Consider the following 26305-nt stretch of genomic DNA (forward strand, 5'->3'; position numbering starts at 1 on the left):
CCCCCCCCCTCCTGGGCTGCACGGGCCGTGCTGCAGTGGCATGGGTGGATGCAGGTGAGGAGGCCAGGTGTTAATGTATGATGTGTTTGTATGATTTGTGTGTATGTTTGATGATTGTATTTATAATGTGTGTATGTATGATGTTTGTGTGTATGATGTGTGTTTATGTATGTAATAAATGATAGATGTGTATAAGCTAGATGTATATATGTAGGTTTAATGTGTGCGTATATGTATTGTGTGTATGTATTATTGCGTGTGTATGTAGGATGTATGTATGTAATGTATGATGTGGGGCCGCAGGGGGGTACAGCCAGTACTCCAGTAAGGGCACCGGGCCCTGCTGTACCCCCCTGCAGCGGGCGTAGCACAGAAGGGCTGGACTGATGCTGGGACCTCCATCCTGTGAGGGGCCCCGCTGCTGTAGCACCATTTTCTTTTAAAATATTCAGCCTGCAGCCCTTTAATGTCAGTGCAGGGGCCAGGGCTGCGGCCGCACTGACTCTATGGGAGGAGAGCAGAGGGATGCTCCTCCCCTTCCCCCCCACACTCCTCTGCGTGCAGGCTGCAGTCCAATAGGAGCAGGGCCATGCTTTGCTTCCGGCTCCACCGAGGATTCCCACACCCGCCCGCGCTGAGGCCACCCATCAATAAGGTAACTTTCTGGTAGGAAAGAGGGGAGGGGACAAATTGCTGTTTAGGGGTCAGTGGGGGATTTCTCAATGTTTCCTGAACAGGGTGCCCCCAGCTGTTTCAAAACTACAACTCCCAGCATGCATCCATGCATGCTGGGAGCTGTAATTTTGCAACAGCTGGAGGCACCTTGGTTGAGAAACACTGATCTTTCTCTCTATCTATCTCCTATCTCTATCTATCTCTCTCACATCTATCTATCTCATATCTATCTATCTCATATCTATCTATCTATCTATCTATCTCATATCTATCTCATATCTCTCTATCTATCTATCTATCTATCACTCATATCTATCTATCTATCTCTCCTTTATAGCTTATTTCTCTCTAATGTCCATCTATCTATATCTATGTTATATCTCAGTGTTTCCCGACCAGGTGGCCTCCAGCTGTTGTAAAACTACAACTCCCAGCATGCCTTTGGTTGTCCGGGCATGCTGAGAATTATTGTTTTGTAACAGTTGGAGGCTCCTTGGTTGGGAAACACTGATCTATTTATCTCATATCTATCTATCTATCTCATATCTATCTATTTATCTCATATCTATCTATCTCATATCTATCTATCTCATATCTATCTATCACTCATATCTATCTCTCCTTTATCGCTTATATCTCTCTAATGTCCATCTATCTATATCTATGTTATATCTCAGTGTTTCCCGACCAGGTGGCCTCCAGCTGTTGTAAAACTACAACTCCCAGCATGCCTTTGGTTGTCCGGGCATGCTGAGAATTATTGTTTTGTAACAGTTGGAGGCTCCTTGGTTGGGAAACACTGATCTATTTATCTCATATCTATCTATCTATCTATCTATCTCATATCTATCTATCTATCTCATATCTATCTATCTATCTATCTCATATCTATCTTTCTATCTTTCATATCTATCTATCTCATATATGGAAAGGCCTGCGCAGCTGGCCTGTAATTGTGGGAGGAGCGGGATGACTATAAAACTCACGGCTCTCCCCCCTTCAATGACGCCGTGGGTTCTTTGCTTGAGGGTTGTCACGTGATGTCGGCAGGAAGTGGAGTCACGTTCCCACCGGTCAGCTGACTGCACGAGTCAGCTGACAGGAAGGTCGCTTCAGCCGGCATGGTGGGGGTAAGTGGCTGTGGCTGACCGGGGGTAACGCTGGCGGTTCCCGGACTCCGGAGGTGAGCCGGAGTTCAGGGAAACCCTTGGTCAGCCCGGCCCCAGGTTATTGTATTACATATCGGCATTCGGCATTCGCCGGTAGCATTTTACGGTTTTCAGCTGTATATGATTACTTACGGCTTGCTGCGCATGTATATGGCTACTTTGTTATGCGAACAGCCTCCTGCGCGAGCATATCATTACCGCACTAGGTGTACGGCTTGCTGCGCATGTATGTGTTTTCTTATGGCTTGCTTTATTATGTGTTCAGCCTCTTGCACGTGCATATCATTACCGCACTATGTGAACAGCCTCCTGCACGTGCATATCATTACCGCACTATGTGAACAGCCTCCTGCACGTGCATATCATTACCGCACTATGTGAACGGCTTGCTGCACATGCATACGATTACTTTGTTATGTGAACAGCCTCTTGCACGTGCATATCATTGCCGCGCCATGTGAACGGCTTGCTGCGCATGTATATGATTACTGCATTGTGTGAACAGTCTCCTGCACATGCATATCATTACCGCATTATGTGTTAGGCCTCTTGCATATGTATTTGATTGCTGCATTGTGTGAACAGTCTCCTGCACATGTATATCATTACTGCACTATGATTACTGCATTGTGTGAACAGTCTCCTGCACATGCATATCATTACCGCATTATGTGTTACGCCTCTCGCACATGTATTTGATTGCTGCATTGTATGAACAGTCTCCTGCACATGTATATCATTACTGCACTATGTGTTAGGCTTCTTGCACATGCATATCATTACCGCACTATGTGTTAGGCTTCTTGCACATGTATATGATTACCGCACTATGTGTTAGGCTTCTTGCACATGTTTATCATTACCGCACTATGTGAACAGTCTCCTGCACATGTATAACATTACCGCACTATGTGATCAGTCTCCTGCACATATATATCATTACCGCACCACGTGAACAGCCTCCTGCACATATATATCATTATCACATTTTGTAGTTCTGTGCTGCGGGGAGGATCTATATGTGTCTCCGGTATACTGAGACTCGCACACCTTTACACTCAATCGGACTCACCGCTCCGCCCCACCCTGTGGGCTTATGCTTCACCCCCACAGCTGCCAATCTGGTCAGTCTAAGGCACGCTACACCAACAGCTGCGCTCACTTCCAATCTTTGTCTCTTAACTAACTTCCTCACAGTTTACTTTTCATTTATTTATATTTCTGTGTTTCCGGGCGGTGTGCCTCCAGCTGTTGTGAAGCTACGATTCTCACTTATAGGAATCATGCCGTAGGGTTCATGCTGTACACATCCTGGTACCTATACACGTTGGTAGGATTCATGCCGGTAACATACGCCACACACGCTTTTAGGGTTCATTCGTTCTCTACGCACTTGTAGTTTTATACCGTACACACGCTTTTAGGGTCATACTGTACACCCCCTTTGTAAGGTTTATACTGCACACACGCTTGTATGATTCATACAGTACACACTTGTAGTGTTTATACCGTTTACTTGCCTACAGGTTTCATACTGTACACTCGCTTGTAGGATTATATTGTACATTCACCCTTAGGGTTCATGCTGTACGCTTGCTTGTAGCATTCATACTGCACTCACACTTGCGCATAGTTCGGGGGTGCATGCTTGTAGCATTTACTCTATACACACGCTTGTACATACTTGTAGCATTATGCTGCGTACACACTTATAAGATTCATGCTGTACACAGTACACACTGTACACACGCTTGTTGGATTCTTACTTTACACGCGTTAGGATTATGCAGTACATTCGCGGTAGCTTTTATACGGTACACTCGCTTGCATAATTCATAAAGTTCATGCGGTGCATACCAATGTAGCATCCATTCTGTACACTTGCTCGTAGGTTTACGTGGTATACACGCTTGTACTCGCCTGCAGGGTTCATACTACACACACTCTTGTAGGAGTCATGTTGTACACACTCATAGGGTTCATACTTTGTACACGCTCATACGAGTCACACTGTACGCACGTTTATAGTATTACATGGCCCACGCTCATAGAATTACTACTGAGCATGCACTCATAAGGTTCGTGCTGCACACCCGCTCGCAGGACCTGTATCACGCGTGTTTGGAGGGTTATATTACTCGGGTGCACGCGGGAATCAGGCTGCGTGTGCACTCGTGGCATGTGTTCTGTACATGCACTTGCGCTATTTGTGAAGTTCGTACGCCCGCAGTTTTGTGCAGCGCACATGCTCATACAGCACATGGGGTGTGGCCCTGTACGCAGGTATGTGGTTATAATAGTTACTACTTGCCGGCATATTCTCTGCCATCAGGTCGTGGTTAGCTTCAGGCATTCACTGGTGGTCTATACGCGTTTATGGTTGGCCCGAGTATAGGTTCATCAAGTTGGTGGTATAGCCATGCTTAGCGGTTCACGACAGTTTCACACGTAGTCGTTCTGCACGCATCTTTATATAGGCAGGGTGATACATAGCAGTTGTCGCTGCTGACACATATTCAGAACGACTATTACACGACGCACAGGCGGGGCTGACCCAGTAAACCGTTGCAGACGGGGTATGTCTCATTATCGTTGGTACTGACATGCCTTCAGAACGACACTGACACTACGCATAGGTGGTATTTACCTGTTAAGCCTGTCATGTTACAGAAAGGGTACGTCGCATAATTGTTATGACTGACACGCCACACATAGGTGATGTATACCCATCATGCCTCCCACGCCTGCAGGGAGTACGTTGCACGGTTGTTACTGACACGCCTTCAGAACAGCAATAACGCCACACGTAGGTGATAAGATTTGTTTTATTATCCAAGTAATCACCTCATGAACCTGACACGTCTTCAGGTTGTGTCGTCGGTGCACCTCTTTTATGATTTAGTCACGTTCTCAAAAACGGAATTCACGATGTTTTGGGTTGTAATGGTACTCGTATGAACTTTCGCACTTACCACTGGGCACACACTTATCTAGACTCAGTTACGCATATAATTCTCGTCCGACACGTCTTCGCATACTTTCCCTCTCTCCTGGTTTAAAGAGTTTCTTATTGTTCTCCAAGTAATCACCTCATGAACCTGACACGCTTTCAGGTCGTGATTGCTTGCGTTGTCGATGCGCTCCTTTCTATGTGTAGTCATGTCCCAAAAAGGTGCTTCATGGTGTTCTAGGTTGATATGGTACTCGTTTAACGTTTCGCATTTGTCACCGGGCGCATACTCGTTTAGACCCGGTTACGCTTACGATCCTCGTCCGACACGTCTTCGCATACTTTCCCTCTGTTCTGGTTTAAAGTGTCGTACATTGTTCTCCAAGTAATCACCTCATGAACTTGACACGCTTTCAGGTTGTGATTGCTTGCGTTGTCGATGCGCTCCTTTCTATGTGTAGTCATGTCCCAAAAATGTGCTTCATGGTGTTCTAGGTTGATATGATACTTGTATAACGTTTCGCACTTGTCACCGGGCGCATACTCGTCTAGGCCCGGTTACGCATACGATTCTCGTCCAACACGTCTTCGGATACTTTCCCTCTGTCCTGGTTTAAAGAGTTGATTATTGTTGTCCAAGTAATCACCTCATGAACCTGATACGCTTTCAGGTTGTGATTGCTTGCGTTGTCGATGCGCTCCTTTCTCCGTTTAGTCTCGTTCCTAAAGATGCTCTTCAGGGTGTTCTAGGTTGTTAAGGTACTTGTATAACGTTTCGCTCTTGTCACCGGGCACATACTTGTCTAGGTCCAGTCACGTATGCAATTCTCATCCGTCACGTCTTCGGATACTCTCTCTCTGTCCTGGTGTTAGACGGTCAGCTATGTTATAGATAAATGAGCTTGGCTAGACGGTTAGTTTGGCTGTCCCTACTACATACATTTACTTTCACATGTGCTCACGTTGAAGGAGTCCAGTATATTGCAGCAGATGCCTTGTCCGCAAATACGCAAAAATTTATGGTACGGCGTGGAACTCGTTTTCCAAATCCAGATCCAAGCACGCCGAGGGCGACAAGATTTCAGTTCCCTTCCTATTAGCATATGTCGGGTTTTGCCATTCCACACTGCATTTATCCCATCTAGCCGGTATCCAACACCATTTATCCTTGACCAATACCCGTAGTTACTCTATACTCTCTTCTCGCTTGGTGAAGTCCGCTCTGAAGGGCATCCTTGAGAAGGAAGTCCCTCGCAGCCCAGTCAGACAACCAATCACAGGCAACGTGTTCAGGCAGTTGTCCGACTTGTTAGACTCCACACCATTGGGTATCCGTGATAGCCTCACATTAAAAGCGGCCATGTACCTTGCCTGTTATGGGTTTCTCAGACCGGGTGAGTGTACAACTCGGACCATTAACGCGCCCTATCCTAAGGTCAGTCAGCTGTCACATGTCTCTGATCATTTCCAGCTGTCCCCCAGTCAGACCAAGACCTCTTCACCGGGTCAAACTGTGGTTGTTCGGTTTTCCCCACCGTGCACAAAGGGTGTCCTGCCACAGTCCTCCGTGAATTGTTGAATGCCTGTGTAACCTATCAGCTGACGACCTTTTACTCCATTTCAGGTCCAACCCGCTAACTACTTCTCAGTTCATCAAACATTTACGCATTTCGGTCAGGTCGCTGGGAGGAGTCCCGACTTCATTATCCGGTCACTCCTTCCGTATTGGCGCAGCTACAGCCAATTCTAAGCACGGGGTCCCAGCCCACGTAATCATGAAATTAGGATGTTGGAAATGCAGATGCTACATGCAGTATATCCCTAACCCTCGCAAAGAAATGGCTAGCGCATTCCAGTCTCTTGTGTTGTAATCCGCAATAAACAAATGTTTGTTTAAATCCGGGTTTTGCCCTCTTTTCCAGGCATATTCTTTACGCCGCAGTTATGGCACACTCCAAACTGCTTAGTTGAGGTTGATAGATTATTGGTTACAGTTGGTTGTTAGGTTAGTATTAGGGTTTTACGCATTTCAGTCATGTAGCAACGACCACAACTATATCTATGTTAGATCTCAGTGTTTCCCGGCCAGGGGGCCTCCAGCTGTTGTAAAACTACAACTCCCAGCATGACTTTGGCTGTCCAGGCATGCCGGGAACTGATCTATCTGGAGGCATGATCTACCTATCGACTCTTTCTACTTGGGGCATTACATACCTAGGGAACTACCTATTGAGGGACCTACCTACTAAGAGCATTATCTACTTGGGGGGCACTATCTACTGGGCACATTACCTACCTGGGAGCACTACTACCTTGGGGCACTACCTACTGGGGCATTACCTACTGTCTACCCGTTTGGGTAATATTTCGCAATATTTTGGAGTTTTTCACAAAAAATGCTGCACCACTTATATAAAGTACAATATGTCACGAAAAACAATCTCAGAAAAAGCTCCGCTCAGAAGTGTTCTAAAGTTATTACCATTTAAGGAGACACATGTCAAATTATAAAAAAAAAAAAGTGCCTGGTCATTAAAGGGTTACTCCGGTGGAAAATATATATCTTTTTTTTTTTCAAATATATATACTTCTATTTAAAAATCTTAATCCTTCTAGTACTTATCAGCTGCTGTATGCTACAGAGGAAGTTGTGTAGTTCCCATAGCAAACTTCTCCTGCTCCGGACAGTTCCTGACATAGGTGTCAGCAGAGAGCACTGTGGTCAGACTGGAAAGACCTACACAACTTCCTGTGGAGCATACAGCAGCTGATAAGTACTGGAAGGATTAAGATTTTTTAATAGAAGTAATTTACTAATTTTTTTTAACTTTCTGGAGAGAGCCTGTTGATTTGAAAAAAAATTAAATAATAATAATAAAAATAATTTTCCCACCGGAGTACAAAAAATGGGTCTGTTCCTAAGGGGTGCAGTAAAAGCTTGGTTTTTGATTTACTAGGCTTCTGTCATTTACATTGTGGCTGTGCCAGTTGACAAGTGGGGCTGGTATGCAGTTATTTCCAGGGCTGGTTTTATCCCCAGTCCGGCTCTGGTGGCAGAGAGTTCCATAGTCTCACTGCTCTTACAATAAAGAATCTCTGTCTGTGATGATGGTGAAACCTTCTTTCCTCAAGACATAGAGGATGCCCCTTGTCAGTTTTCTCTGTACTGTCTATTCATATATTTGAACATTGTGATAGAATTGCCCCTAAGACGTCTTTTATCCAGACTAAATAACCCCAAGCTTGATAACCTGTTTTAGGCCTGTAATCCTCCCAAACCCCCAATTATCTTTGTCGCCCTCCTCTGCACGCTCTCCAGTTCAGCTATGTCCATCCTATACACAGGCGCACGAAATCTGACACAATACTCCATATGTGGTCTGACTAATGATTTATACAGAGGCAATACTATGTCCTTGTCACAAGCCTCTATGCCTATGGGATACATCCCATGATTTTGTTAGCCTTGGCAGTCACAGCATGTAACTGATCACTAAAGTTGAGCTTACTGTCCACCAATATTTAGCACATAATTGTACATTTTGTATACACCCCTCTCCGCCAGTAACCATGGGATATGATGATATAAAAGGAAGTTATGCTGGTTATTGTAGTTGCCATGATTAAGACTTAGCGTTCAGTCAAAACGCGTCGGTGCATTTTGTGTTGTGTCACTTTTTCTATGCTTTTATATTTGCTCATGCACTGGATTTTTATATGAAGAAATAAACTTGGAATTTTACCCAGCCTTGGGAGCCGGAACTTCCTTTCTTCCTCCTTGATTGCCTCACCTGAGGACTTGGCCTCAGAGATCTATCCGAAGCTCCCGCTGGTTCAGGTGTATTGTGCTACGAATCCATGTACCTTTGACACGACTGGGTGACCTGATATACTTTTTTCCTTTATTGTTAAACTTACAGGCCTATGGTTCCCAGAATGCCTTTTTGGACCCTTTTTGATTATTGGTACCACATTTGCTAATCACCAGTCCTGTGGAACACTCCCTGTCATTATAAGGAATAAGAAATAAGGGTCTGTCTATCATTGGAACTCAATTCTTGCAAAACCCTGGAATAGATGCCATCTGGGCTCGGTGATTCGTGTGTCTTAATTAGGGATGAGAGGATCGAATCTGACGAATCCAAATATGTTAAGAATTTCAGGAAAAATTCGATTCACAACGAATGCGAATATTGCCACAATTCTATTGCGCAAATCGACCAGCAACCCATCTGCCGTCATCGATTGGTTAACACGGTCATCCACTTCATCACAAGTGACATCTGATACCCCCAGTCAACAGTCGGTGGGTTCTTCAGACACAACCCTCAGTTGGCATGGCCCTGGAGCAGTCCCTGTCCTCCCATTGCCTCTGTCCTATGCTGTTCCCTCCCCTACAGAAGTATCTTATGCTGTGGGTTCAGCTCTACTATTCAGTGAGGACGCTCTAATAGAGGACAGTCAGCAGCTACTGCCCAATCATGAAGTGGAGGAGACATCTGCCGCTTCCTCCGCTAGGCGGGCAAGTAGTGATGAGGAGAGGGACATGGGAGGCGGTGTTGCCAGGGTTAAGGGTCCTGAAGCAGACACTGTTGAGGAACCTGAGGAGGACATCAGTGACGTGCAGACACTTGTCGATGATGATGAAGCTGATTGAAATTGGGCGCTGGGTGCAGAAGGGGCTTCATCATCATCAGGAGAAGAGAGTTGCAGGTTGCCCTTGAGGCAGCAGCTGAGCCAGCAAGTCGGTAGCATGGTTGGCAGTCAGCAAAGTGGCAGAGGTGGAAATTCTGGAGCCAAACGTGTCCGGCAGCCTACCTTCCCGGGAGGTAGTGGAACAGGGGTTCCTGGAGACGGCGGCAGTAGAAGTCAATTAGTGCGGACTGTTGGTGGGAAAATCAGCTACTCGGCGGTGTGGCAGTTTTTCATCAAGCATCCGGAGGAGGTTAACATAGCCACATGCAAGATGTGTCGGCAGAAAGTGAATCGGGGCCAGGGTCCCAATGTTGGCACTGCAACCCTGCGTCAACATATGCTGAATCACCATAAAGCGGCCTGGGGAACCGTGGCTCCGATGTAGCAGTCCAGCCTGCTGCATCACCCAGTGGCACGCCCCTCCATGTTTCAGCCAGCCAAGGCTCCACCACCTCAGCCGAAGGGAGCTGTGTGTCATACCCTCCTTCTGTTGCTCCTGCTCCTCCTATTTTGAATCAGTCATTCCGCCAGTAATCAATCAGTTGAGCCATGTCCACGAGACAACAGTATGTGCCCACTCACCCAACGGCACAGAAGTTGAATGTGCTCCTGTCCAAGTTGCTTGTGCTGCAGTCCCTCCCTATTCAAGTGGTGGACTCTGCACCTTTCAGAGAATTGATGGCTTGTGCCGAGCCAGGGTGGAGTGTCCCAAGCCATCATTTCTTTGTGAAGAAGGCAGTACCAGCCCTGCACAATTTTGTGGAAGAGAAGGTCCTTGAGCCTGTTGGTGTGTGCCAAAGTGCACGGCAGCGCCGACGTCTGGAGCTGTAACTATGGTCAGGGACAATACATGTATCGGGGTAATATTTGGGGGTAAGCTCTAGCTGTTTTTGTGGCTAACGCTAAGCCACGGCTTAGTAATGGATTCCTTCAATAAGACAGCTTCCACTACTAAGCCTGAAAAGTCAATTTAAAAAACAATACAACACATCGGAAATTTTTTTTATTTTTAAAAACACTCCCCCACAGCCCTCGTTAACCATTTTATTAAAAGAAAAAAAAAAACAGTTCATCCGCATTAATCCACCGAATCCGCCGTAATCCTCTGCATACACAGATCTTAAATGAGAAGAAAAAAGAAACACAGAAAATGGGTTAGGACATTTTTGGCGCTCTCCGCCGGGGATAGCGCCCATAGTGTAATGTCTTCCCAAACAGAGAGCCTCGAATTATGCAAAACTACAACTCGCAGCATGCCCAAATAGCCTTTGGCTGTCTGGGCATGCTGGGAATTGTAGTTTAGCTTCCTGTCTGGGAAGACACTGGCAGAAGGGTCTGTTCACATTATACAAAACGTACAATGTGAACAGAGCCTCACACTTACCACTCTGCCTCCCGTCTGTAGCTCCACCTATAATGACATAATCACTAGGGGCAGAGCTACACGGACCCGGCTGTGACAGGACCGAGTGAGGTAAGTGGACCTCGTGTTCTTTAAACACTATATGCATCTGTCTATAAATGGCTGTATATAGTGTATACCGCCCAAAGGGTTAATCTACACTGTCCAGCAGTGTAAGTTTACTTTTTCCTTGCTGGGCTGGCGAATAGCGCACAGCTCAGCAGGGAGTTAACCTCCCTTGCGGTATGATTCTGTCTGGAAATTTGCACCAAAAGCGGTACAATTTTTTGCATTGAAATTCCACATCTCCCCCCTGTCACATTCCCCCTCCCTTGTCACATTTCTCCCCCCCCCCCCCCCCATATCACATTCTCCCCCCCCGTCACATTCCCCCCCCCTTGTTACATTCTCCCCTGTGTCACATTCCCCCCTCTGTCACCTTCTTGTCCTGCAGCAGTATACACTGGGTTTGCCGGGCAGATTTCAAACCTAGTGTATTTGCTGCAGAGCAAGCCCTTTCCCCTTCAGCCAATCACAGGCTATACACCACTGCGGCCTGTGATTGGCTGAAAAGGGAAAGGTCCTGTAAGATGAATAGTGAAGAGAGCAGGGACCAGACCGCACGGAGGGGAACGGCATCTTCAGGGACCGGGTTTAGGTAAGCAAAAGGTTTTTTTTTATTTTCTTCCTTTTTCCTTTTACACTTAGCTCAGTGTTTTTCTACCAGGGGGCCTCCAGCTGTTGTGAAACTACTGCTCCCAGCATGCCCGGACAGCCTTTGGCTGTCCGGGCTTGCTGAGAGTTGTAGTTTTGCAACATCTGGAGGCCCCCTGGTAAGGAAACACTGACTTTTAGTATATGTCTTTACCTGTTTTGGCCGGCCCCCGCCACGGGAGCCGACCCGAGCAGATAATCACATATTTTCCCGGGGGCTGCATCACTATATCGCAAAAATCGTGATTCGATTGCTTTTGCGATATATCGTGCAGCCCGCACAGCAACTCTGCAATTCTACCCCGAGCGTGACTCGGGGTTACCGCTTCTAGCAGCGAAAATTAACCCCGAGTCACGCTCGGGAATACCGCTAGGCTGGTTAAGTGAGGCAGCAATGTGTATACTGTATACAAATTGCAGGCTCACTGTAAGTTCTGACTGGACAGTAGATATATCAGCTGTACTCCCAATTCTGTAGCCGCACGCACAGCCGAGTCCTGATCTGTGCAGGGACATTTTCCAGTGCAGTAGGCTACTCTGGAAAATGCTGTATGGCTGTGGAGGGAAGTAGGGATGCTATGCATCACTCCTACTCTCTGAGGATGCTGAAACTATGGTGTTTTTGCTTAAAAATGCCAGAGTCTCAGCATCGCAGAAAAATGCCGGGGTCAGGGGGAAAACGTCAAACACAAAAACGCAAAGTCGGTTTTGCGTTTCCTCATTGACTCCCTGCTAACATCTGGCTAACATCTGGAAAAACTCCACCCAAAAAAACTTTGCCTTAGACACCATGATCAATAATGAATTTTGGTGTCTAAAGTATTACATGGCAAGTGCTGTTTAACTCAGGGTGCTCATTATAGTAACATAGTAACATAGTTCATTAGGTTGAAAAAAGACCAGAGTCCACCAAGTTCAACCTATAACCCTAATGAGTCCCTACATACTAGAGGTAAAAATTTCTTCCCGACTCCAAATATGGCAGTCAGAATAAATCCCTGGATCAATGTTCTGTCTCTAAATGCATCCAGACCCCTTTTGAACTCTTTTACAGAGTTTACCATGACCACCTCCTCTGGCAGAGAGTTCCATAGTCTCACTGCTCTTACAATAAAGAATCCTCGTCTGTGCTGGTGTAGAAACCTTCTTTCCTCTAAATATAGAGGATGCCCTTTGTTATAGATACAGTCCTGGGTATAAATATATCATGGGAGAGATCTCTGTATGGTCCCCTGATATATGTATACCTAGTTATTAGGTCGCCCCTAAGCCTTTTTTAAAAACTAAATAACCCTAATTCAGATTTTTCTTCATCTTTCTGGGTACTGTAGTCCTCTTATTCCCCATATTACCCTGGTTGCCCATCTTTGAACCCTCTTCAGCTCCATTATATCTTTCTTGTACACTGGTTCCCAGTACTGTACACAGTATTCTATGTGTGGTCTGACTAGTGATTTGTACAGCAGTAGAATTATTTCCTTGCCGTGGGCATCTATGCTGCTATTGAAGCACCCCATGATTTTATTTTCCTTGGCAGCAGCTGCCCGACACTGGTCACTACAGCTAAATTTACTGTTAACTAAGTCCTTTTCCATGTCAGTTGTCCCAAGTGTGCTCCCATTTAATACATAATCCCAGCCCGGATTCTTCATGTGCATTACCTTACATTTATCAGTGTTGAACCTCATGTGCCACTTCCCAGCCCAAACCTCCAACCTATCCAGATCCATTTGTAACAGTGCACTGTCCTCCATTGTGTTAAGCACTTCACAGAGTTTAGTATTATCTGCAAAGATTGCTACTTTACTATTCAACCCCTCTGCAAGGTCATTAATGTATATATTAAATAGAATAGGACCCAAGAATGACCCCTTTGGTACCCCACTAGTAACAGTCACCCAATCAGAATAAATACCATTAATAATTACCCTCTGCTTCCTTTCACTGAGCCAGTTACTTACTCACTTGCACACATTCTCCCCCAGCCCAATCCTTCTCATTTTATGCACCAATCTTTTATGTGGCACTGTATCAAATGCTTTGGAAAAATCAAGATATACGACATCCAGCGATTCCCCCTGATCCAGTCTGGAGCTCACCTCTTCATAAAAGCTGATCAGGTTAGTTTGACAGGACTGATCCCTCGGCTCATACATATATTTTGATCAAGATTCTCCAAAATAGCATCTCTTAGAAAACCCTCAAATAGTTTAACCTCTGTTGTATATAAATTAACAGGTCTATAATTCCCAGGGACACATTTTAAATATTTGAATCTATAGATCACCGAAGGTGACCCAAAAATACCCCATTTCCCATATATACAAATATATACATATATATTTTGTGATCCTTTTAAATATTGGCACCACATTTGCTATGCGCCAACCCTGGGGAACAGTCGCTGTCACTAGAGAGTCCTTGAATATTAAAAATAGTTGTCTTGTCTGCTTAATTCCTTTAGAATACGGTGGTGAAGGCCATCTGGACCTGGTGATTTGTCTATTTTGATTTTTTTTTGTTGGCGGCACTGTACTTCTTCCTGGGTTAGACAGGTGACCTGTATTTCTTTCTGGGTTAGACAGGTTACCTCTACTTCTTCCTGGGTTAGACAGGTGATCTGTACTGGGGAGATTACCTAATCTCTCTGTATTTCACCTGGCATTTAATTTTCCTTGGTGACTACAGTGGAGAAGAATTTGTTTAATATATTTGCTTTTTCCTGATCCCTGTCTATAATTTCTTCCTCATCATTTTTTAACCCCTTAGGGACCAAGCCCATTTTGACCTTAAAGGGGTACTCCGCTGCTCAGCGTTTGGAACAAACTGGAGCTCGTCACATCAAAGGCCTGCCCCCTCATCACACCCCGCCCCCTCAATGCAAGTCTATGGGAGGGACGTGAGCCCTTTAAGGACCAGGCATATTTTATTTTTGCGTTTTCATTTTTTCCTCTTCTCCTTCTAAAATCCATAACTCTTTTATATTTCCATCAACAGACCAATTTAAGGGCTTGTTTTTTGCGTGACCAATTGTACTTTGTAATGACACCATAAAATGTATGGCGTACCTAAAGAATTCCTTTTTTATGGAGGAAATCTAAATGAAAACCACAATTTTGCACCTTTTAGAGGGTTTTTTATTTTCACACGGTACACTTTATGGTAAAAATTACATGTTTTCTTTATTTTGTGGGTCAATACAATTAAATTGATACCCATCTTTACAAACTTTTCTATTATACTGCTTTAAAAAAATCTCATACTTTTTGTACAAAATCAGTATGTTTAAAATCGCCTTATTTTGACCACCTATAACTTTTTCATTTTTCCGTATATGGGACGGTGTGAGGGCTCATTTTTTTGCGCAGTTATCTGTACTTTTTATTGATACCACATTTGCGTATATGAAACTCTTTTTTTTTTAATAAAATGTGACAAAAAAGCAGCAATTTTTGACTTAAAATTTTTTTTTTTACACCGTTCACCATACGGGATCATTAGCATTTTATTTTGATAGTTCAGACATTTAAACACACAGTGATATCAAATATGTTTTTTTTTTTTTAATTAAGCTTTTTGGGGGTGAGGAGTCAGGAACATAGCAAGAGGTCAATAGACAGGCGGCAAGGAGCAAGGTCATGTCACAGAACAAAGGGGTCAGCGACACAGCAAGGCAAGACACTAGATAGCTTTCTATAGGGCACAATGGCAAAAAAGATCCGGCACAAGACAGGGGGAGGTGAACAAACTTCTAAAGAGGGGACAGGTGTAGTAACTAATTTGGCATACTGGCCCTTTAAATCTCAGAGCTCCGGTACATGCGCCCTACGAGGCGGGGGCACGAGCGCCGGCGCTGCTAGAGGACCAGAGAGACAGAAGGAGGCAGAGGTGAGTGATGCGCTGGGATTTGGGCACATCCCGCAATGTGAATCTCACCCCACCGGCAGAGAAGCACAATGAAAGGGAGCGCTCACGCCAGCATGTCTGGCCGGAGTGCTCATTCTAACAGTATCCCCCTCCCTTAGGTCTCCCTCTCATTTTGGGGCTCAAGAAATTCCAAAGTAAAGTGCGGTCCAGGATATTCTCCTCTGGCTCCCAAGATCTCTCCTCTGGACCAAATCCCTTCCAGTCGACCAAACAGAAACATCTCCCTCTCTCGATTTTAGTGGCCAAAATTTTCCCTGACTTTGTAGACATCCAAGGAACCAGAGACAGGCGTGGAAGCAAATTTCTTTTGAGAGAACCGGTTGATCACAAGAGGTTCGAGAAGAGACACATGAAAGGAATAAGAAATATGTAAAGAGGAAGGTAGACAAAGTTTATAGGAGACCGAATTCATTCTCTGCAACACCTCAACCCAACTTGTAGCTTGGAATCTTGAAACGGATGTATCTGGAGGATAGCCAAACCTTATCACCGGGAGAAAAGGACAGAGGAGGTCTTCTTTTCTTATCTGTCTGGGCTTTCATATGTGAAGAGGCTAGAGACAGAGACTGTCGAGTCTCTTGCCAGATGGAGGAGAAGTCATAAACAAGTTCATCAACAGCTGGCACACCAGAGGAGACTGGAATGGGAAGAGGAGAACGAAGATGATGACAATAAACAACAAAGAATGGAGAAGTCCTCGTAGACTCAGAATCCTTATGATTGTAGGAGAATTCTGCCCAAGGTACAAGGTCGACCCAATTGTCCTGTCGGGCTGAAACAAAATTATGGAGATAACCCTGCAGAATTTGATTAACCCTCTCCACCTGATCATTGGTCTGAGGGTGGTAGGCAGAGGAAAATTCAAGATTGATGTCAAGACGGGAACACCAGAACTTGGAAACAAACTGCACTCCACAATCCGAAACGATGTGATTTGGAAGGCCATAAAGATGAAAAACATGTTGAAGAAAGTGCTTTGCCAACTGTGGAGCAGATGGAAGACCTGGAAGCGGAATGAAATGATCAACCACCACCCAGATGACCGTGTTATTACAGGAAGGAGGTAGATCGGTAATAAAGTCCATATCTATGGGCGACCAGGGGGATTCCAGAATGGGCAAAGGCTGTAAGAGACCCGCAGGTTTCTGCAGAGGAGTTTTGTCACGGACACAGGTAACACAGGAACAGACAAAGTTGGAGACATTGTGTTCAAGATGCGGCCACCAGTAATACCTGGAGATTAGTTGAAGTGTCTTTTGGATTCCAGGGTGACCAGCCAGCAAAGAAGAATGGCCCCATTTCAAGACTCTGTCTCAGTTCAACAGGTACAAAGGATTTCCCAGAGGGAACTTGCTGTAGATCGGCAGGAGCTGCAGAGATCAATCACTCTGGAGGAATAATATGCCTTGGCATGAAATCCTATGACATCGGAGGACCTGGAAAGAGCATTAGCTCTGACATTCTTGTTAGCAGGGTGGAAATGAATGAAGAAGTTAAATCTAGAAAAGAAAAGAGACCCTCTAGCCTGGCGAGGGTTCAATCGCTGAGCAGGCTGGAGATATAGGAGATTCTTGTGGTCTGAATAGATGATGACCGGATGAGAAGAACCTTCTAATAAATGCTGCCACTCTTCTATGGCAAGCTTTATAGCAAGTAGTTCACGATCTCCAATTGCGTAGTTCCTCTCTGCAGGCAAGAAAGTCTTAGAAAAAAAACCACAAGTTACAATCTTGCCCTTGGTGCCGTTCTTACCAAGAAAAACTCTGACTCCTACGGATGAAGAATCTACCTCCAAAGCAAAGGGTTTCTCAGGATCAGGTCTTGAAAGCACGGAAGCAGAGGCATATGCAGTCTTTAAGTGAATGAAAACCTCTTCAGCCTCAGGAGGCCAAATTTTGGGGTTAGAGTTCTTCTTAGTGAGGGCAACGGAGCAACCATGGAAGATAAATGAGGGATGAACTGACGATAATAACTTGGAAATCCTAAAAAGTATTTAATGGCCCGTAGACCAGTAGGACGAGGCCAATACAATACTGCAGTGAGTTTGTCTGAATCCATCTGAAGGCCTTGATGAGAAACAATGTAACCAAGGAATGAAGGATTTGATCTCTTAAATAGACATTTCTCCAGTTTGGCGTAAAGATGATTTCCAGGAGGCGCTGAAGAACCAGATGGACATGTGAGCTATGCTCCTCCAAATTGGGTGAGTAGATCAAGATGTCATCAAGAGAAATGACAACAAAGGAGTAGAGAAGATGCCAGAAGATATCATTGTCAATTTCTTGAAATACAGCTAGGGCATTACAGAGACCGAAAGCCATCACGAGATACTCAAAATGTCCATCTCGGGTATTGGAAGGCTGTCTTCCATTCATCTCCCTTGCGGATACGAATAAGGTTATATGCTCCCCGCAAATCCAGCTTACAGAAGACGATCAAAAAGTTTATGATCTTGTTAATACCCCTGTAGCCATGGGAGACCAAGTAGAAGCTCAGAAATACATAGACGGAGAGAACCATCCTTCTTCCCTACAAAGAAGAAACCTGCTCTGGCAGGAGAGGAGGACTTTCGGATAAATCCCTTTTAGAACAGATAATGGATAAATTCTTCCTCGAGGAGGCGTGGTACCAGGCTGTAAGTCAATGGGGCGATGTGGCGGTAGGGTCTCGGCCTGCTTTTTTCAGAATACATCTGAATAGTCTTGATATGGAGAAGGCAGACCAGGCAAAAGAGGAGGTGAAAAGCATGCTTTAGGTTGGATTGGCACAAGACAGTGATTTTGGCAAAACTGTCCCCAGCTAGTTATTTCTACAGATTTCCAGTCAAGTTACAGAGAAGGAAGTTGGAGCCATGGAAACCAAGCAGAAGCCCTGAAATACAATGTGGAAGCACATAGAACTACATTTTTTCCTTATGCAAGACTCCTACTTGTATGACGAGAGATTCTGCGCGGAAATGCACCTTACAGTTCCGATTTTGTCCATTTACAGAGGAAATATACAAGGGCTTAGCAAGCCGTTTCACAGGAAGACTATGTTTATGGCCCAAGGAGGCATCAATGAAGTTGCCAGCAGAACCAGAATCCAAAAATGCAGAAGCAAAGAAAGAAGTCTTGGCAGGAGTAAAGACTTGAACAGAAATGGTCAAATGAGGAGAGGAAGTATTCACACCTAGGGGTGCCTCTCCCACATGTCCTAGGTGCAAGCGTTTCCCAGATGCAGTGGACGTATAGATCAGACTTTGAGAAAGTACTCAGGACTGGCACAAAATAGGCACAAATTCTCATTGCATCGTCGGGATCTTTCCAGTTGCGTTAAGCGAGAGCGATCCATTTGCATAGCCTCTTCAGCAGGAGGCAAAGAAGACTGTAGAGGTGGACGTTGGAACACGGGTGCCAAGTGAGGAAATCGCCATGATCGAGCAGGTTCTCTTTCCATATGAAGTTCTTCCTGCCTCTCATCAAAATGCACATCAATACGAGTGGCTAAATGGATAAGTTCACTCAGGTTCTCATGCAGCGAGAGCATCCTTGATTCTACTGGACAATCCTTTTTTAAATGTAGCACACAAGGCCCCTTCGTTCCTAGCCAGTTCAGAGGAAAGAGTGTGGAATTGAGCCGCGTAGTTGCCAACGGAGGAATTCCCTTGGCAGAGGTTCAGTAGAGCCATTTCGGCAGAGAAAGCTCATTCAGGTTCTTCAAATACACTGCAGAATCCACCTAGAGCTCCAAGTGCATAGAACACTGTCATGAAGCCTCTACACAACTTGGGATCACCTTCCTGGGTAGGGATAAACGAAGCTAGGATTCGGAAGGTACAGCTGGTACAGATGGTGAAACAGGAGCAGGTTCCGGCTGCTGATGCTGTTGTTGCTGCTGGGCGACAAGAAGCTGTTGCCACATGGCCGACAATTGATTCAGTTGCGCCTGAGGAGCTAACTGCTCGGACTGTTGAGCCACGATGGTGGAAAGATCCGAAACACCCGGCAGAGAGACCCCAGCGGGATCCATGGCCGGATCTTACTGTAAGACTCATGGCAGTTGGCTGAACCTCTCAGGGTAGTAGTGGATCCGCTGGACCTGTGTGGTAGATGACGTGGGCCGTGCCAGGGAGCAGAGTCTAAGGTGTCGCTGGTTTTCACCAGAGCCCGCCATAAAGAGGGATGGTCTTGGTGCGGCAGGCGGCACCAAGGTCGCTACCCCTGGCATGACTCGACAACACAGGCGGCTGGGGAGGTACGAGGCACAGGAGGGATACGGCAAGTCGTGGTCTGGATAGCTGCAGATCAGTGCTGGCGCCACAGGTGCGGAGTCAGGAACGTAGCAGGAGGTCAATAGGCAGGTGGCAAGGAGCAAGGTCAGGTCATGGAAAAGGAGTCAGGGACACAGCAAGGCAAGACACTAGATCGCTTTCTATAGAGCACAATGGCAACAAAGATCCGGAACAAGGCAGGGGGTGGTGCACAAACATATAAGAAAGGGACAGGTGTAGTGACTAGTTAGGTCGTACTGGCCCTTTGAATCACAGAGCTCCAGCGCTAGTGTTGCTCGCGAATATTCGCAATTCGAATATTATTCGCGAATATCGCATATTCGCGAATTCGCGAATTTCGCGAATATAGCGCTATATATTCGTAATTACGAATATTCGTTTTTTTCTTCACAATACACATCACAGTGATCATCCCTCTCTGCTTCCAGCTTGTGTGGTGTAAAGAAGGTTCTAATACTACTGTGTGAGACTGGCGCGTGAAAATTCGCATATGCTAATTTTCGCATATGCGAATTTTCGCGTATGCTAATTTCGCATATGCTAATTTTCACATATGTAAATTTTAGCATACGCGAATTTTCGCGTATGCGAAAATAAAACGGGAATATAACGAATATGCGAATATTCGCGAATATATGACGAATATTCGCGAATTCGAATATGGCCTATGCCGCTCAACACTATCCGGCGCGCACGAGCCACAGGAGGCGGGCGGGCTGGCGCTGCAAGAGGACCGTAGGGACAGAAGGATAGGCAGAGGTGAATGACAGGCTGGGATTCGCATGCGGGCACATCTCACAATGTGAATCCCAGCCCCACCGGCAGAGAAGGACAATGAAGGGGAGCGCTCACGGCCAGTGTGTCTGGCCGGAGCGCTAAGTGTAACACTGTTCAGTGCTATGCATAGGGCATAGCACTGATCAGTATTATTGGTGATCCTCTGCTCTGGTCTGCTCGATCTCAGACAGAGCAGAAGACCCCAGGAGATGGCCGGAGGCAGGTGAATGGACCTCCGGCCACCATTTCAGATGATCGGATCCCCACGGCAGCGCTGTGGGTGATCCGATCATCTGTTTTAGAGCGCTCATTGCCACAGATGCGGTAATCTGTATTGATCATGGCATCTGAGGGGTTAATGGTGGACATCAGCGTGATCGCTGATATACGCCATTACTGGCAGGTCCCCAGCTGATAGCAGCCGGGACCTGCAGTGCATGGATTGAGCATCGCTCCAGTGCTCATATACAGGACGGAAATGTACGTCCTGGTGCGCGAAGTACCTCTGCACCAGGACGTACATTTACGACCGTGTCATTAAGGGGTTAAAGGGCCATCACTTTCATTTTTAACATTTTTGCTATTTATATAGTTAAAGAACATTTTGGGGTTAGTTTCCTTCTCTTTGGCAAGGAGTCTTTCTGTCTCTATTTTTGCGGCTTTTATCTGTATTTTACATATTTTACATTTTACTCTATAGCTTTTTAATGCTTCATTGGACTCTACGATCATGTAATGCTTGCTTCATAGCAGTGGGGGGGGGGGGGGGGGAGGGATAGTCATTACCCCCCCCCCCCCCTCCATCTTAACCCCTTGTGCCATTATTATCCAATATGGCAAACGGGGATCAGAGGGGAGGCAGAATAATGACACAAGGGGATCAGAGGGAGTGCAGGATTATGGCACAAGGGCATTAAGATGGAGGAGGGAGGGAGAGGGATAATGGAACAAGGGGATTAAGATGGAGGGGGGATAATCCCCCCCCCCACCCCATATTAATCCCCTTTTGCCATTATCCCTCTCCCTGTCTTCCCCCGGGCTAATATATACCGTATTTATCGGGGTATACCACGCACCGGCCTATAACACGCACCCTCATTTTACCAAGGATATTTGGGTAAAAAAAGTTTTTTACCCAAATATCCATGGTAAAATGAGGGTGCGTGTGTATACCCCGATACACCCCAAGGAAAGGCAGGGGGAGAGAGGCCGTCGCTGCCCGCTTCTCTACCCCTGCCTTTCCTGGGGTCTAGAGCCCTGCTGCCGGCCCTTCTCTCCCCCTGGCTATCGGCGCCGCTGCCCGTTCTGTCCCCCTGACTATCGGTGCCGACGCCCCATTGCCGGCGCCGATAGCCAGGGGGAGAGAAGCGGCGCCGACAGCCAGGGGGAGAGAAGGGGCAGCGGCACCCATTGCCGGCGCCGCTGCCCCGTTGCCTCCCCCCATCCCCGGTGGCATAATTACCTGGGTTGGGTCCGCGCTGCTGCAGGCCTCCGGCGTGCGTCCCCGGCGTCGTTGCTATGTGCTGCACGGCGCGGCACATGACGTCAGTGCGCCGCGCCGTGCATAGCAACGACGCAGGGGACGCACGCCGGAGGCCTGCAGCAGTGCGGACCCGACCCAGGTAATTATGCCACCGGGGATGGGGGGAGTCAACGGGGCAGCGGCGCCGGCAATGGGTGCCGCTGCCGCTTCTCTCCCCCTGGCTGTCGGCGCCGCTTCTCTCCCCCTGGCTATCGGCGCCGGCACCGATAGTCAGGGGGACAGAACGGGCAGCGGCGCCGATAGCTAGGGGGAGAGAAGGGCCATCAGCAGCAGGGCTCTAGACCCCAGGGAAGGCAGGGGGAGAGAAGCGGGCAGCGACGGCCTCTCTCCCCCTGCCTTTCCTGGGGGTGTATCGGCGTATAACACGCACATAGACTTTAGGCAAAAAATTTTAGCCTAAAAAGTGCGTGTTATACGCCGATAAATACGGTATATTACACATACAAAAACCCTCCCTCTCATACACTTCACTTTTCTTTTTTACATTACCTGGCCTGTTCGGGTATACAGCCCTTCTCGTGTGGCCTGTCCGGGCTGAGCGCGTCCCAGAGTCCCATTAGGCGGGGCCACACTGACGTGTGATGTCCTCCTGCGCTGTGCGGCACCTCCGCGCAATGTCAGGGGAGGTCACACGTTTACCCAGCAACCACGCAGCTCCCGTACAGTAGCCGCGGCCCCGGGAGCTGCCGCGGCCATTCTCCGCTGTGCGCTGACAAATACTGACCAATGTATGGCCGGTATTTGTCAGTGCATAAGCGTACCCCCGCACAACCGGTGGCGTACCCCTAGGGGTATGCGTACCACCTGTTGAGAACCCCTGTTTTAGTCAGTATATTTAGCCTAAACCAGAACAACAACAAAACTTTAATGGAAAGATTTGCACCTTTTTCTGTGTTTTGGCTAAACATACTAACCAAAATACTAACTAAAATAAGGACCAAATATTGACCTGAGGGTTACTGGAAGCACCTGAAAACAAAAGGTGCTGACCATACATTATTCCATTATATTATGAATAGATATATGCTGAGCACTATTTCCCGGCAGTTTACTGAGTATCCTTTTCCCCTTAGAGATTTCCTACACAGAGTCTTTTCGATGAATAGTCTGTTACATCAGATTAGCTACACGGGTTATCATGGAACAAGCTCTATATATCTCTATAAACCAGATTATACCATTGTTTAAAGCTTCCTGTTTACATAGCAGATAATGCTGTCAGTACAGGGAGGTGTCTGATAAGACAGGGGAGTTACTCCAGCACAGTATATACTGGGAAGACGTCTGGAAAAGATCAGAGTTAGACTTAGCTTTACATGATGGCTGTGCCAAAACTGCTGTCTGCCTTGGTAGTGCTAATGAGCATCGCATGTTACGGTAAGTATTACCTATATATCTATAATAACATGGTCTTGCATAAGCTATACATGAAGGTTAGAGGGGATACTTTGTGCTCACTGTATGTTTGCATTCATTAGATACAAGTTCTAGTTTTCAATAATATGATGATTTTGGTTAAAGGGGTTATCCAGGAAAAAACTTTTTTTTATATATCAACTGGCTCCAGAAAGTTAAACAGATTTGTAAATGACTTCTATTAAACAATCTTAATCCTTTCAGTACTTATGAGCTTCTGAAGTTGAGTTGTTCATTTCTGTCTAAGAGCTCTCTGATGACACGTGTCTCGGGAACTGTCCAGTTTAGAAGCAAATCCCCATAGCAAACCTCTTCTACTCTGTGCATTTCCCGAGACAAGGAGAGATGTATGCAGAGAGCACTGTTGCCAGACAGAAAACAACAACTCAACTACAGTAGCTGATAATTATTGAAAGGATTAACATTTTTTTTATAGATGTAATTTACAAATCTGTTTAACTTTTTGGAGCCAGTTGATATATATTAAAAAAAAGTTTTTTCCTGAAATACCCCTTTAAGTTGCATGGCAATCCCCACCATACCTGTAATTGTGGCCAAAATAGTTTTCATCCAACTATGCTAGGAATAGACACGATTTAGCGCTTTATTTACAGGTAATGTTAGGCATTTTACACCTACCTATTCAGAAAAAGGCAAGATCTACATTAATGCACTTAGGGAACCTTACCAGCTAATAGCCAGCTACAGTATCAGTATGACATTCACTTTACTGAACATTTCTATAAGCATTTTGCAGTGCTACATTTCCCTGAGTGATTCTAGTTGTTTGCCACCTCCATATTGCTAAGTGCTGTAACTTTTCACAGCATATGTTACATGAACATACTGCCCATTGTTCTTAGGCACTGCTTGCTGACAGGCATGGGAAAGTATATAGGAAGCCATAATGTTAACAGATAGGAAGCATTGTTTGAGTAAATGAGCCATTGTTCTGTGAAACCATAACAACCGAGGCGTGAAAGAGGTTCGGGAGGCAGCCTCTCGATTTCCTAGTTAAAACCTAGCAAATATAGACATTACAAGCTTTTTGATTTGAAGAGATTCTAATACAGTTCCTTAAAAGTGATAAATACTTATCTGCATACATATGAACAGATATCCACCTACATTTTTGTGTACTTCTAACAACCTAAACCCTTATGCTACAAGGTTCCGTCAATATGACCAAATCAGTAATAAATGCGACAAACAGGGCCTCCAGTGCAAATGTGAACAGAGCCCTACTCATGATAAAAAGGAGTAAAGACTGTGAGGGAGATTGATCAAAAACTGTGCAGAGGAAGAGTGGTGCAGTTGACCATGGCAACCAATCAGATCGCTTCTTTCCTTTTTAAAGAGACCTGTGAAAAATGAAAGAAGCGATCTGATTGGTTGCGATTGGCAACTGCACTAGTCTTCCTCTACACTGGTTTTGATAAATCTCCCCTTGTTTGTATGAATTTGATCTATACATAGTTTGACTTGCTGAACATGCTCATGTGTATAGGTGTTCCTTTATATTCCTCTAGTTTCTTTTGAATGTCCATCTAATATGTCCATGGCTAGTGGTCACACAGGCTCAGTAGCAGTGGCTCAATCCTCTCATATAATGTCACATAAAATTCCTAGTTTATCATTTTCCTTGCCAGTTGTACCCTGTGTTTTTCTATTCAGTACGTAGTCTTGGCATGGATTTTCTTCCCCATGTGCATAACCTTACATTTACAAGCATTAAACTACATCTGCCACACCACTTCACAGGTCAAGCCTCCAACGTATCCAGTTCCTTTTGTAAGCGAGGGTTAAAGGGGTTGTGCCCGGCCCCTCGTGACGTCTCGCCCATAGACTTTCGTTGAGGGGGCGGGCGAGACGTCACGAGGGGCCGGGCACAACCCCTTTAACCCGGCGGCCGCAAAATTGGGAACCCGCACACAGCGTTCGGAATAATAAACTTCCGGACGCTGTGAGCGGAGCTCCGAAAGTCAGGGCAGCGCACAACCCCTTTAACCCCTTAAGGACTCAGGGTTTTTCCGTTTTTGCACTTTCGTTTTTTCCTCCTTACCTTTTAAAAATCATAACCCTTTCAATTTTCCACCTAAAAATCCATATTATGGCTTATTTTTTGCGTCGCCAATTCTACTTTGCAGTGACATTAGTCATTTTACCGAAAAATGCACGGCGAAACGGAAAAAAAAATCATTGTGCGACAAAATCGAAAAAAAAACGCCATTTTGTAACTTTTGGGGGCTTCCGTTTCTACGCAGTGCATATTTCGGTAAAAATTACACCTTATCATTATTCTGTAGGTCCATACGGTTAAAATGATACCCTACTTATATAGGTTTGATTTTGTCGCACTTCTGGAAAAAATCATAACTACATGCAGGAAAATTTATAAGTTTAAAAATGTCATCTTCTGACCCCTATAACTTTTTTTTTACTTTTTTTTTGCAGTGTTATAGGTCCCATAGGGACCTATAACACTGCACACACTGATCTCTCATCCTGATCACAGGCGTGTATTAACACGCCTATGATCAGTGTTATCGGCGGTTGACTGCTCCTGTCTGGATCTCAGGCACGGAGCAGTCATTCGTCGATCGGACACCGAGGAGGCAGGTAAGAGCCCTCCCGGTGTCCGATCAGCTGTTCGGGACGCCGCGATTTCACCGCGGCGGTCCCGAACAGCCCGACTGAGCAGCCGGGATACTTTCAGTTTCACTTTAGAAGCGGCGGTCAGCTTTGACCGCCGCTTCTAAAGGGT

General features: G+C 45.8%; 1 protein-coding gene across 2 annotated transcripts in view; it reads left to right on the forward strand.

Annotated features, from left to right (window-relative positions):
* The first annotated feature begins 412 nt into the window (after positions 1-412).
* The window catches only part of LOC130267993 (serine protease ami-like), a 39758-nt gene continuing 13865 nt past the window's right edge, over positions 413-26305 (forward strand). The window contains exon 1 of one of the 2 annotated variants that reach the window (XM_056517995.1): positions 413-655. Coding sequence is in view for 1 of the 2 variants with exons in the window: in XM_056517994.1 (XP_056373969.1) it covers positions 23442-23502 (61 nt within the window). In the remaining variant the exon portion in view is untranslated. Of the gene's footprint in view, positions 656-23236; positions 23503-26305 lie in introns of those variants that run through there. The other variant, XM_056517994.1, reaches the window with a different exon arrangement.

This window comes from Hyla sarda, chromosome 1 (assembly GCF_029499605.1).
Source record: "Hyla sarda isolate aHylSar1 chromosome 1, aHylSar1.hap1, whole genome shotgun sequence".
NCBI classification, from domain to species: Eukaryota; Metazoa; Chordata; class Amphibia; order Anura; family Hylidae; genus Hyla; species Hyla sarda.